Source organism: Malaclemys terrapin, chromosome 6, assembly GCF_027887155.1.
Source record: "Malaclemys terrapin pileata isolate rMalTer1 chromosome 6, rMalTer1.hap1, whole genome shotgun sequence".
Taxonomy (NCBI): domain Eukaryota; kingdom Metazoa; phylum Chordata; order Testudines; family Emydidae; genus Malaclemys; species Malaclemys terrapin.
This window is the reverse complement of record NC_071510.1, coordinates 31,243,431-31,256,230: the sequence shown is the minus strand read 5'-3', so window position 1 is coordinate 31,256,230 and position 12,800 is coordinate 31,243,431. Positions and strand designations below refer to the sequence as shown.

The 12,800-nt window shown below is 39.4% G+C and overlaps 1 protein-coding gene across 4 annotated transcripts in view; it reads left to right on the top strand.

Annotated features, from left to right (window-relative positions):
• The window catches only part of SLC24A2 (solute carrier family 24 member 2), a 182,417-nt gene extending 171,240 nt beyond the window's left edge, over positions 1-11,177 (top strand). For all 4 annotated transcript variants that reach the window (XM_054031332.1, XM_054031330.1, XM_054031331.1 and 1 more), the window contains 3 exons: positions 272-361; positions 2,104-2,270; positions 5,690-11,177. In XM_054031332.1, the coding sequence (XP_053887307.1) occupies positions 272-361; positions 2,104-2,270; positions 5,690-5,939 (507 nt within the window). In that variant the 3' untranslated portion in view covers positions 5,940-11,177. The remainder of the gene's footprint in view (positions 1-271; positions 362-2,103; positions 2,271-5,689) is intronic.
• The last annotated feature ends 1,623 nt before the right edge of the window (positions 11,178-12,800 follow it).

Below are 12,800 nucleotides of genomic sequence, written 5' to 3'. Positions count from 1 at the left end.
GAATGGCAGACCAATATTTACTATTAGGTATGATCAGGATCACTGCTATGGGTCTGATATTACAATCCTGAGGTAGGCTATTTTCCTATTGAAGTCAGCGGGAGGTTTGCCTGTGTAAGAACTGCAGGATCAGGGCATGCAGCTACTTAATCCTCTTCTAACTTTCTTAGATCACTATATGTTTGTAATTCTGAATTTGTTTAGGGACTGTATATGCATTGGTCAATGTTTAACATAAATGCACACTATTTCTGTTTTATTTCTCTTTCAGTCCTCCAGGAAATTTTTTCCTGTCACATTCTTTGGAGCAATCACTTGGATAGCAGTTTTTTCTTATTTAATGGTCTGGTGGGCACACCAGGTAAGAGAATGATAAAGGTATGAAATGTAAGCTTTCCTATGTGTCTCAGGTTGTGACTAGTCATTTAGGGCCAGATTCTGCAACCCTACCACATGCTGAGTAACCCCTTATTCTGCAAGCTGGAATGATTCTCAGAGTAAAGTACTACTCAGTGTCTGGTAAGGTGGGTTGTGTACATTTGCTGACAAATGTTTGATCATTCTGTTTGCATTAGAACCAGCAACAACCATTCACTGATAGCTATGTAAATAATGCCTCTTTGAAAATCTTATATGGGCTACTCCTCTTTGGCCTGGAACTATGATGCAAAGGCCTATATGGGCTTAGCATGTAGACCCCCTCTCAGTCATTCTGTCCATGACCCCTCTCACCTGACGGTAACATCATAGGGCTTACGTAGAGCAAAGAGTCTTTCAAAGGCCCTGCATGCTTGCTGGGGAGAATTTCATCCTTAACAATAGCCCAGTTCCTGCTGCCCTCCTCAGGCAACTCAATGGAGATTTTTTTGAACTCAATGGAGATTTTTGTCTTTTTGCAGGATTCAGCCTTAATGGAAATACATTTGAGTGAGTTGAATCCTTGTAAAGGTGACCTACAAAAGGAAATATCTTTTCCATAGTGCTGATTTTTATTCATTTTTTGCTGTCATTTCTGCATGTTTGTCTAAATTTTAGCATCATTTTCCTTAGCCTCATATTTTTCTTAAGTGTTTGTTCTTGTCTGAAAACCAGAACTGTGCAAATCATGCATTGTTCGGTTTCTGAGGGATTCACTAGCTGAACCATGTAGCTTGATTCACAAAGGGTCAGAAGGATTCAGTCTCTGCAAGCTCCAGTTGAAATTCTATTGCAAATCCTGATGTTGCCGTTAGTGGGGGTGGTTTGCCTTCTGAGACATATACAGAATTGGTCACACTAGTAATTTCTTATTATTTATCTAGTGCAGTAAATTTAAATGCCACTGTCCTTCAGTAAAGTACACACAACTAAAAGCAAAGTCCCTGCCTGTACAACCTGGAAGCTAAGGGCTGCCCTTAGCTGCTGAAGCCATGGTTGTCAAGGAGGAGGAGTAAAGTTTTCTTAGCTGTGTGGTGGGTCGTAGAGCCATCTTGTCAGCACAAGGTAGGATGGCTCAGGGTAGAATAAGCAGTAGGATATGCACTCTGTTGCGCTCTTAAAAACAGCAGTGTACATATCCTACTAGCACATCCAGGACACTGCAAAACATGCTAGCCAGCTGAGGGTCTAACCATATCCCCATACTGGCAGAAAATGGTTATTTGGGGCTGCAAAGCACCAGCGGGCGCATTAGCAATGTACTGTCATTAGCACATAGATCTCATGCCCTGCTACCTACAGACCCCTCTCCTCTTACATCCCCAGAGCATACTAATGCAACTCAGGGCAGTATTTGGCCCTAAAGAAGCAACCAACCACTTCTCCCCTTACTGACTGATTCATTAATAATATAAACGTGGTCTTTTTCTCCCTACTAGCAGTAAGTATTAGAAAAGTCACTCAGTCAGTAGGGTCATCTTGATGATTTAATTCCAAAACTAAAAAATGTCATGTTCCAAAAACTTGGGAGCATATTCTACTCTCTTTCCATTGACATTCTACCAAAGATTGAGGCTAGAATATGCCCCGAGGTGATTTTCCATTTTAACTAACTTTACAGCAAAGAATGCCCATTCCTCCCATGACCTCTCTGCATTCTTTTGTACTTTTCCCCATACCCTTTAGGTTGGCGAGACCATTGGCATTAGTGAAGAAATCATGGGATTGACTATGTTAGCTGCAGGAACCTCTATTCCTGATCTAATTACCAGTGTTATTGTGGCACGAAAAGGCCTAGGTGATATGGCAGTATCCAGCTCTGTTGGAAGCAACATCTTTGACATCACAGTGGGGTAAGTACTGCACAAAGATAAGTATGGCTAAATTATAAAAACTTAAATGTTTTGTCATAGTGTTAGCTACCATTACTTTCTGCTCTTTTGCATGTAACAGAAATAGATTTCAAAATACAGTATCTTACACATGCAACATGCTTTACTGTCTTTCTTGATTTGTATCAAGGTTACTGTATAATCAGGTCAAAAGTGAATATTTGTTAAATAAGCTTGTTATAAATCAGTTGTTTGAGCCTCCAATTTGCTGTTTGTTTTGTTTTGCTTAAGGGACCATTCAGTCAGGTAAATTTCACATTTTAAAAATATTTAAGAATATTGTTGCAGGTATCGTATTCAAAACATGCTTTGCTTTAGTCAGCAGTTTGGGATTTGGCCCCTTTTGTTCACAGTTTCCATACTACAGCTGTCTGTGTGATCAGTGATCATGAATGCTTTTTTGTTCTTGCAGTACCTGCCCAGCTGTAGTCTGTACCACTGAGTGTTCCACCCTCCAGATAAAGCCTGACAAATCCAGACGTACCGGCCCTGATTCTGTATTCTAAGGCCCCTTCACATAGTTCTTATAGTGAAGGGAGGCCTTAAAGTGGAGAGAAATGGCACCCTGAGAATACACTCTGTGCAAGGGGCCTCCCTGGCAACTATAGAGCAAAAGGGTTCTACACCAGCCCTGCTTCCAGCCCCTGGTATAATGGTGATCAGGGGTATGGGCAGGCGTAATGCATTGTTTGCCCCATCAGGGCCATGGGAAGCTGAGCACAAGTTAAAGGCTCCTTGAGGCTGTTTTAACTTACATCAGGGCCAGGCAGGTTCCTGGCTGCCTCAAAATACAGGATGTGGGGGGTTAAAGTCACCTTTGCTCCCCCCCCCCCATCTCTGCCCTAAGAATAAGAACTGAGAATCTGGCCACCTCTAATATCACCATCCCCAAAGTTATTTGTTTGCCATCAGATGTCAGCAGGAGGAGATTTCACATTATATTTTTGATAATCAGATTGATTCTAATGTGCAACTAACAGGTTATTGGACCAAATTCTCCTCTCATTGACATCCTCCAGTTCAACGCCACTGATATCAACTGAGTTACACCAGCATTGTTGAGGAAAGAATATGGCCCATAAAGTCTTGTTTCTTTTAACAAGATAAAGTGCTGTCATGGGAGAAACTTAAAATAGTATTTGAGTGGAGACTAAACAAACTGTGGGATTGAGTTGTCTCCATACAAGAATTTCCATTTCTGTACTGACTCATAGGAACAAACATATACCACCATTCCCCTTAGTATTTTGGGTAAAATTATGGTTAATGCAAGGTAAGAGGCACAATCCTCTTCCCTGCACCTCCAAATGAGTACATATATAAGGCCAAATTCTGCTTTGTGCAGTTTAATGGAACATTCCTATGTTGTTGCACACTCACTTTCTGGCATGTGAAGGATTTTGCCAAAAAATTCTGGGAATTCTTTAGGCAGATCCTTGTCCCTTTAAATGTGCTGTGTGTAAGACCCCTGACACACAGCACACTTAAGATGAGAGTATTTGGCTGATAGACTATTATCCTGTCACAGGAGGATCCGTGTGGTGAAGGGACAGCAGAACACCCCAACACTCAGTGTAAGGGGCACTCCAGCAATCCCACCTCCCAGAACAACCCTTGCAGGCCATCAGCAGCTGAAGCAATGTAGAGCAGTCCTGGAGATGCTCTAAATTACACCACTGGCTGGGCTGATACGGAACAGTCCCCAGAAATTGGGGAGGGGTACAAATGGTTTCTTTATACCACCACCTGTCAGCTATCCCCATCACTTTGGGCTCAGCTGAGACTCTGGACCTCGCTCTTCATTAGTATGGTGAACCCAGTGGCATGTTTTGTTTTTAAATAATCAACTCATAAATATGATACCTACACACATTAAATCACTAAGCATCCTCAGTGCATTTATTTAGAACATAGGCAGTGGATATATTGCAAGAAGTTTCTTTTTGCAATATTCAGATGTAGCCTTCTATTTTCCTCAAATGTTTTAGCTTTTATCTCTGGAAATGTAAGGTGCCTTGTATATCTTGGAAGCTCTGCTTTAGTTATGATTAAAAGAGGCAGAATTCAGCTGTGTTTCCAGTTTAGATACTACTCAGGCTGTAAAAAATTATTCCCATTTGATCAGGTTAGTCGGAGATGATATAGTTTGAATTATGTGAGCTTCAGACATTTTTTCTACCTGTTCAAAGCTCTGCTAAACTCCTGTCAATGGCTTAAATATTTGTTTCTATTTGACATATTCCAGAGTAATGTTGCCTCACACTGTAGCAGCAGAATGGAAAATGCAATAACATCAAGCACAGAAAAAGAAGTTAAGCTTAAGTTCAAACATTTTTGCATAGTGTTATATTCTAGGTGTGCATCAAGAAGCTTTGAGGGCCAAAACATGAGGGCCATTGCTTCCCCAACTTGCCCAGGCTCCACTGCCAGAGAATCAGAGATTCTGTGTTCTCCTCTCTTCCAGGTGCAGATCTGTGACACTGCATGGATCCACTGCATGGATCCACTGGCAATCAGGCTGTTTGGTATGATATCAGGGGCTAGGTTTCTCTCCAGCTGATTGAAAGGAACAAATGGAATGGGCCACACAGCTTACAGACAGCCTCCTAGCTGATAGCTGCAAGCTGTGAGGCAGGCAAGAAACACTCCATCGTGACAAAGAGCTCTTCATGGCAATTGATGGAGGAAGAGAAGGGAGTCCCCTAGATATCTCCACTTCTGTCTCCTACACAAAATAACCTAGTTGCTTATTTGCAAGTTATGAGAGCATGGGCCTTCACCCTTTGCAGAGGCTTGTAGTTGGACTAGCCTGAGTAGGGAATAGAGAGGAGACTGGGAAAATGTGAAAAGAGGGTCAAGAAAGTATAAGATACTTGGGAGCATAGAGAACTCATTTACATTAATTCCCTGTCCACTTATCAGCGCCACACCTCCCAACAGTGGAGAGGGCAGCAGAAAAGTAATAGTAAATATTTGTATTTTGGAAGTGCCCAAAGGGCTGCATTGTGCTAGGTGCTGTGCAGACAAAAAAAATAGGCAATCCCATTCTCCTCACCACCTTGTACACTGGGCCCAGTCTTCTGCAACCTGCCAGTCTGTGCCTTGGCCTCTTCTGGACGTAACTGCTGAGAAACAGGATGTGTGTCAGCCTAGCCACACCTGCTGCTCAGCCCGATCTAGTCCATCCCCCAAGACCCAGTACAGAATTTTTCTTTTTAGTATGTTACCTAATGCCTCTCTTATTGTGTCCCTGCACTAGCCTATTAGATGGGCTTCATTATGTTTAAATCAACAGCTTTATGAAGAAGTGCCTCCAAAGTATTCTTAATACCACTTTTTGTTTCTCTATGGCATTTCCAATTTCTCTTTGTGTTTTTCAGTCTTCCCCTTCCGTGGCTCCTGTACGCTGCAATTAACGGCTTCACCCCGGTGATTGTCAGCAGCAATGGATTGTTCTGTGCTATCGTCCTCCTCTTCATCATGCTACTCTTTGTCATCCTCTCCATTGCGCTCTGCAAGTGGAGGATGAATAAATTCTTGGGCTTCACCATGTTTGGTCTCTATTTCATATTCCTAGTCATCAGTGTCCTTCTGGAGGACAAAGTGATCTTGTGTCCCGTCTCCATCTAGTAGGAAGTGCCATTTCTCGAACAAAACAAATATCTGCAATGGACAGCATCCCCTGAGAATAAACAGTGGATCCACAACCCTTACAAAAATAAATACATAAAGAAGATAAAAAGGGCTGGATTTGAAGTGGAAAAAGTATTCAGCTGATGCATTTGCTGCTGAACAAAACAGTTACACGTAAGAGGTGAGATCAGCTACCTTTAGGCTTCTTTGCATGTCACTTGGAAGATCTCACTGTTCACTGGCAGAGGTCCTGTATGTGTGTTATAACAATGCAAGTTCTTATATATACTACACATATGCTATGTTTCCCTGTATCTCTTTCTCTATATTAATATATGCCTACATGCGGAAACAAAGAATAATAGATACATACAGGTATAACCTTGCAAGGAGAATGCTAGTATCCATTTCGGGGAAGCACAAACCTCTAGTTGGGGATTTATGTAGTTACCTGTTGAATGTATCAGTGGAAGATGTTAGCCAACAGCATCTGCATGAGTAACAGACAGAAAAGGACTCACACGTCGCCTCATTCAGATGGACTCATATGCTGTGAGCTTGCACACATTTTGGACATCCACATTGTGGACCTTTAGAAGCCCTTGGCGAAGTGAACATGATGTTTCAATAGAATCCTGCTAAACTCTGCAGCGTCCAAACACTCTGGCTCTAGCACTGATGGTGAACTGTAGGCTGACTCATGATAGTCAAAGGTGAAACCCAAACTGTGGATTTGTGGCCTCTTCTAGCATCATCCCAGCATGCAAGTAGAAAACACGACTACTAAGTGAATTCACTACTTTTCTATAGTGCAGCAATACTATAAATAGTACCAATGTCTTTCTGATGCTATTACCACTATAGGCTTGCCTTTTCATATAAGAAAGAAGGCTGGATTTGTTTGTGTGTAGTATTTCATATAAAATTTAGATGCAGCTGCATGATGGGAAGCTGCCTACTTGCTGAAGTGAATATCCTTTTATAGACTATTTTCCACCATTATTTGCCGTGAATAAGTCCTTCGCTGTTGCATACTTTCTTATCAGCTTTGGGGCAGATCCTCAGCTGATGTAAATTGTCACAGCTCCATAATGAAGTTATGACAATTTATTCCAGCTGAGGGCCTGCCCCTGTAAATCTGAGAACTTAGCAAGGGGGATCTAACAATTGTAATATGGAGGGGTTGCAGGTTGAAACACAGGCAGGAATCTTCTAGAGTTGCTGAAGTGTTAGCATGTGTTAATTATGGAGGTCTAAGGGGCCCCATGAAAGAAGAGAGCCCATTCCTGCTCAGATTGAAGTCATGAGAGGAGAAGCAGGTCCAAAATTAGAACAAAAAAGGACCAGGAAAGAGAGAGAAATCACTGTTCCTACAGAAAAAGATTTTACATTTCCTATAGTTGGATATAAAATGGGACACTTGAAACCTGAGTAAAAATTATTGGAGGTAATGCCTGTTTGTTTTTTCAAGGTCTGTGTTTGGTTAGAGTTCATGCAATTTCATTGTATATCTGTTTTCCAGAAGTGACCCATTTCAGAGTTGTTTCTGGTTTAAATCCCACCTGCAGTGGAAATATTATGCCAGGACTATAAACAGAGGGTTCAGCACATTTTGGTTTGTTGATTGTTCTGATGTTATGGCTGTGCTTTTCTTTCTATATCCCATGCTTTCAGCACCTTTGCCCCTCATTGTATTCCTTGTATGTATGTTTATATCTCTACATAACTATATCTGCTTAGAGCATAAAAATGAAGTAAACAGTAGATCAAACAGTAAGAAATATATATTTATAACAAAAAGAAAAAAGTATATATTATTAAAGTTAAGATATTAATGAACAAAGGCAAGAAAATTAGGAGTTACAGTTACTACAGAGTCTGCTACTCACTTCTTGTGCCTAGGATTTAAAATACCTAGGTACAGAATTGCATACAAAGCCAGATTCTGCTCTTAATTACACACCTGCAGTTCCCTTTGCATTTTTAGTGGCACTTGTACCTGTGTAACTGTGAGCAGAAGTTTGCCCGGTGTGTTTCATATCCCCTATTGCTCTGAAATCCCCTTATCTGGGCTGCAATCCTACCTACAGTGGTGCCACTGCCACCACTCACTATTTTTTTACATGGATACAGTCCTGTGGAAAAGCAGGTGTACATACTTATAGTGACCTCAGCAGAAAGCAATAGAAGTCCTGTGAGGAAAAAATGCAGGGCCCAAATTCTGAACTCAGTTACACCAATAAAATCCCATTGATCTCAGAGGGTTTTCACAGCTATAAGTGAGGGTAGAATTGGCCCCAACTCTTGTGTGTATCCCGAGGGAACCACCAAATCCTGTGTGATATCTTAGATGACAATACTCACAGTAGCTTTATCAAACAAAAACAAAGTTTTCAAGTGGCCCCCTAGAGCTTTTTCCCTTAGATGAGAGGAATAAAAAGAGCTGGTGACCACAAAGAATATGTGCAGGACTTTGTGAGTGTGTTGAACCTTTAAGTGAGGTGTATGTGTAATCATACACAATATACTGAGATGCACAAACTCACAAGAGGACACGCATTTTGCTGAAGTTACAATAAATATCTGAATAGTACCAGAAACATATAGCAAGGTGCACTGTGATGAAAAGTCTCTTCTGCAGTGCTATGAAACAACTCACGAGACTGTACTTTAAAGCAGACACATTATGTTTCAAATGAGATTTAAAATCTTCTTACACTGGAATAGGTGAGTCACTCCTTCAAGTGATATTCTTTCTCTGTTAGAAAATGACATTGACCTTGAATTGCTGGCCCAGGTGGACATACCCGAGGTTCAATGTCTGACATTTCTGGAAAAGCCTAACAGTTTCCTGCAGCTGTTTTTCCCCTTTACCCAGGAGGTCTTGGTGCAGGCACAACACTGAAAGGAGAAATTCAGGGAGGTAGAAAGAAGGGAGACGAGAAATCTGACAAAAAATAATACATTTTTAATTCAAAAGAAAGTTAGAATTGACCAGTATAATTAAACAAACTAGTGAAATATATTTATTCATGCTGATCTTCCAAGCATTGCTTATTTCACATATATGCAGATTAGGGTATATGTCAAATGTTTGCACAGCCACATGAGACATAAATAGGATCAGGCAGTCAAAACTAACAGAAAAACTAGCAAGCAAGCAGTAGCTTCATAGGTAAATGTAATGTAATGATGGATTGCTATTTAGTAGGAGATTATCTTTCAGGCATGGCACAGAAATCATTTTATAAAGACCGGAAGTATTTAATGTTCAGCTAGTTCTATACCAAGTGACCAACAGAGCAGGCTTACAAAGGCATTTGCTGTTTAGTTTAAAAAAAAAAAGTTCAAACACACCAGTTTGACATTTAAAACAATAAAGCACACAAACCAAATTTTGATCTCCGTTCAGTGCACTAAAGCTCTGAGTGTAGTTACTCCACATTTAGACTAGTGCACCTACCATAAGAATCTGTTCCACACTCAGAAGGGGAAAAGCCACCATTCCTATTTACATCTGTAACAGGAGTTGCAATAGGAGAGCTGTGACGTGCTCTGGAGAGTGAAGTCATTAGCAGCTGAATATGATACAACATTGTGGCATGGTAGAGAAAGAACAATAATTTTTTCAAGATGGTATTCAGTGAAAATGTTTCAATCCAATGGTCACATAGACAATTCTAAGGACAATTTTTGAGTAGGCCTAGTGACTGGTATACTGTAACTGCGTTTGTATGCTGTGTTTAAAATATCTGACTCATTCTTTCCCTTTCAAGGAAGTTGGTGGCATTAGATTGCCTCCAACACATTCATTTTGGAAGGTATTAAAAGTGATTCCCTGCCCCGCCCCAAGAATAACAAAATTTGCAGCTTCTGCTGCCTTGTGTCTATCAGGCAAATCCTTATTCAAATGATAATGCAAATTTGCATAGCTCCACTAACTTCAGTGGAACTATGCCAGTTTCTATCATTTGAGGATCTGGCCCCATATTTGCAAAATTCTATTTATGGCCTACAAGTGTTTGCTAGTTACAGGAAAACACCAGTTGTGGAGACCACTGTGCTGGGAACTTTGGGGTAGGTAATTTGGATGCATGGAACTGTGGTGCTTGGAGATACTGCAGTGTCGACATGCAAAAATCTTTGCAGGAACAAACAGTTCAGGTAACATTCACTGTAGCATTTTACTATGAGCCAGTTTAGTTTCCAAATGCAGATAGTCCTTCTGTGTCTATGTGCCTGTCTGTATTCTGCTTGTTTGTTCAATTGATTTCACTGTCTACATATTCCTAGAGCATAAAATTAAAATACACTGGTGACACAAGTTATTCAGATGCTTATCAAGAGATCATATGTAATATCTGTTATGGTAATGCACCTTCCATGTAGTGTCCATAACATACTCTGAAGAATTTTGTGGTCACTATACTTACATTATTGTTATCACTATATGTGAAGATCTACCAGAAAATAAGTTACATATATGATTACCCTGAATTCTATAAAGATCTGAAGTACCTAGAAATCTTTTTTAAATGGGATATTTTTATGCAGCTATCATTTTGTCCACTGTATCTTTCAAGAAATATGGCTGCTGAACAATGATACTACAAAATGGCATCATGTCATTCCATATTTATTGTGGCTCATTGATTCTATATCATGTTTATTTTCTAACTGTCAGCCCTAAAACTCAGCCTGGGATCTGAGATTCAAGCTTAAAGTTCTTTCTTTCTCATACATCATCACCTGTAATGAAGTTTCTGCAGGCCAAATTAGGCTTTCAGTGACATTTAGGCAACCACATTGCCTTCAGTAATGTTACATTACAGATTGGATTGGAATGTAGTAAACACTTGTTGATGCACAGAAAGGAATAGAATCCAACTCACTCATTAATAACTGTATTGGTTGTGCAAGGCTAATGGGAGTAGAAAAAAAAATGTAAGTACCTTGGAGCTCTGACTTCATGGAGGTCCATTAATATGCTGTTTGATATTAGAAATAAACAGGCTGGTACAAATTTTGTTCCATGACACCCATACTGAAATCAATGGGGACGCAAAGGTGTAAATGAGAGCAGAATTGGACCTAATCGATGTAACAAAAAAGATAAAATATTTATTTGACTATTGTTATTTTGGGTGATATTTATTTTATGAAATGCTGTTTATTCATATAAACATTGCGGAAAAAAATTAACAAGGAATTGGGAAAGACTGAGATCAACTTGTTGAGTAATTATGCATGCTCCCTGAAAGAATAGTTAGACCCCACTGGTTTTAGATACTGAGTCTTACTATGCTGACCAGTTCAATATTGTCTGTTTCTGGCCTATTATTATCTTGCTCTTAACTAGTCCGTTCATTGAAGCTAATGGATTTGCATGAGGGTATGAATCAGGATACACCATGACCGGGGTGAAATCCAGGCCCCACTGAAATCAACAGAAATTTTGTCATTTATGTCTGTGAGGCCTGGATTTCACCCTGGAATCTTTGTGGTTTTGACACACAGGCAAAACAGGTGTAATTGTAATGGGAGTTGTGTGCATTTATTGAAGAGGAAAATAGACAACATAAAATATATACATTGGAAATGTTTCAGGGACAGTTTAGAGCATACAGTCAACACTAATTACAAATAGATGTAATAGTTTAAACACTTGTATTTTGGGAAGTTATTTTCCTTCCCTTGTAAATAAGATGAAGCAGTTAATAAAATTGATAGTGTGTGTGTTTTTCTTGGACCAATTGATTCTGTTTAATATTTTCCTGTTTCCTGGGAAGCTTAATATGAGTGAGATGGGTAGCTTGAGGAATCGCAAATATATAAAATAATTTGAATAACTTTGACCTAGAAGTTTTTGGTCCTAATTTGAGCGCTTAAGGTTGATTCAAGTTGTGCATAGGTTTTGCACTGACCTTCTGCACAGGAGTTAATTTCACTCATCAAAATGATCCTTCTTAATTTGTTACCATAAGTATAGAAATGTCAGTGTATCGGTCTTAATTATTTCTTGTATGAATGAAAGCAAGAAGCAGCCACCAAAACCTTCCAGACCAAAGTTATACAAAGCATTGTACCCATACGACATAAATGTAAGACACAGTCCCATACTCCTTATGTAGACAAAGCTTGTACTAGGCCTTTGTGTGTTTTTACTCATGAATTCATGAAGACTGAATAGCCCTAAACAAGATGGCCTACAGAATAAGAAGTTTATGTGTATATATATATATATATAATATATATATATAACCTCATGTACAGTAGGTTCACCCACTCCTAACACCTATATATGTGCGCGCACACACACACACACTATGTATATGAGTTAGGAGTGGGTAACTCTACTGTACATGAGTATAGGTTTACAGCAAATTCTCCCTATCATCAAACCAGGGTAGCCCAAATGAAATTTGTATGTATGTTTAAAGATATTGCACTTTATAGTATTTTATGTTGCATAATTTCCTTAGTGTAAAGTAAAGCCATTTAAAAAAAGGCAACTCATTTTGGGATTTCTGAATATGGGCATTAATTTTAAATAAATAATCTATTATGCATCTCTGTTACATAATGTTTAATATAAAATATTGTTAAGTCAGTCATCATATGTTATCAAAATGCTGACACTTTCTTACAAATACGCAACAATCCTATCTTCTGATGAAAAAAAGACAAAACAGGAATCAAATGTTAATGTGGTAATTAACAAAATGACCTCAGATAGGTAGAATAACACATATACGTTGGGCCATATTCTACCCTCAGTTACACAAGCACAACTTTACTAAAGACAATGAGATAAGAGAAAGCAGAATTTGCCCATATTCTTAATATTTACAGCATGAC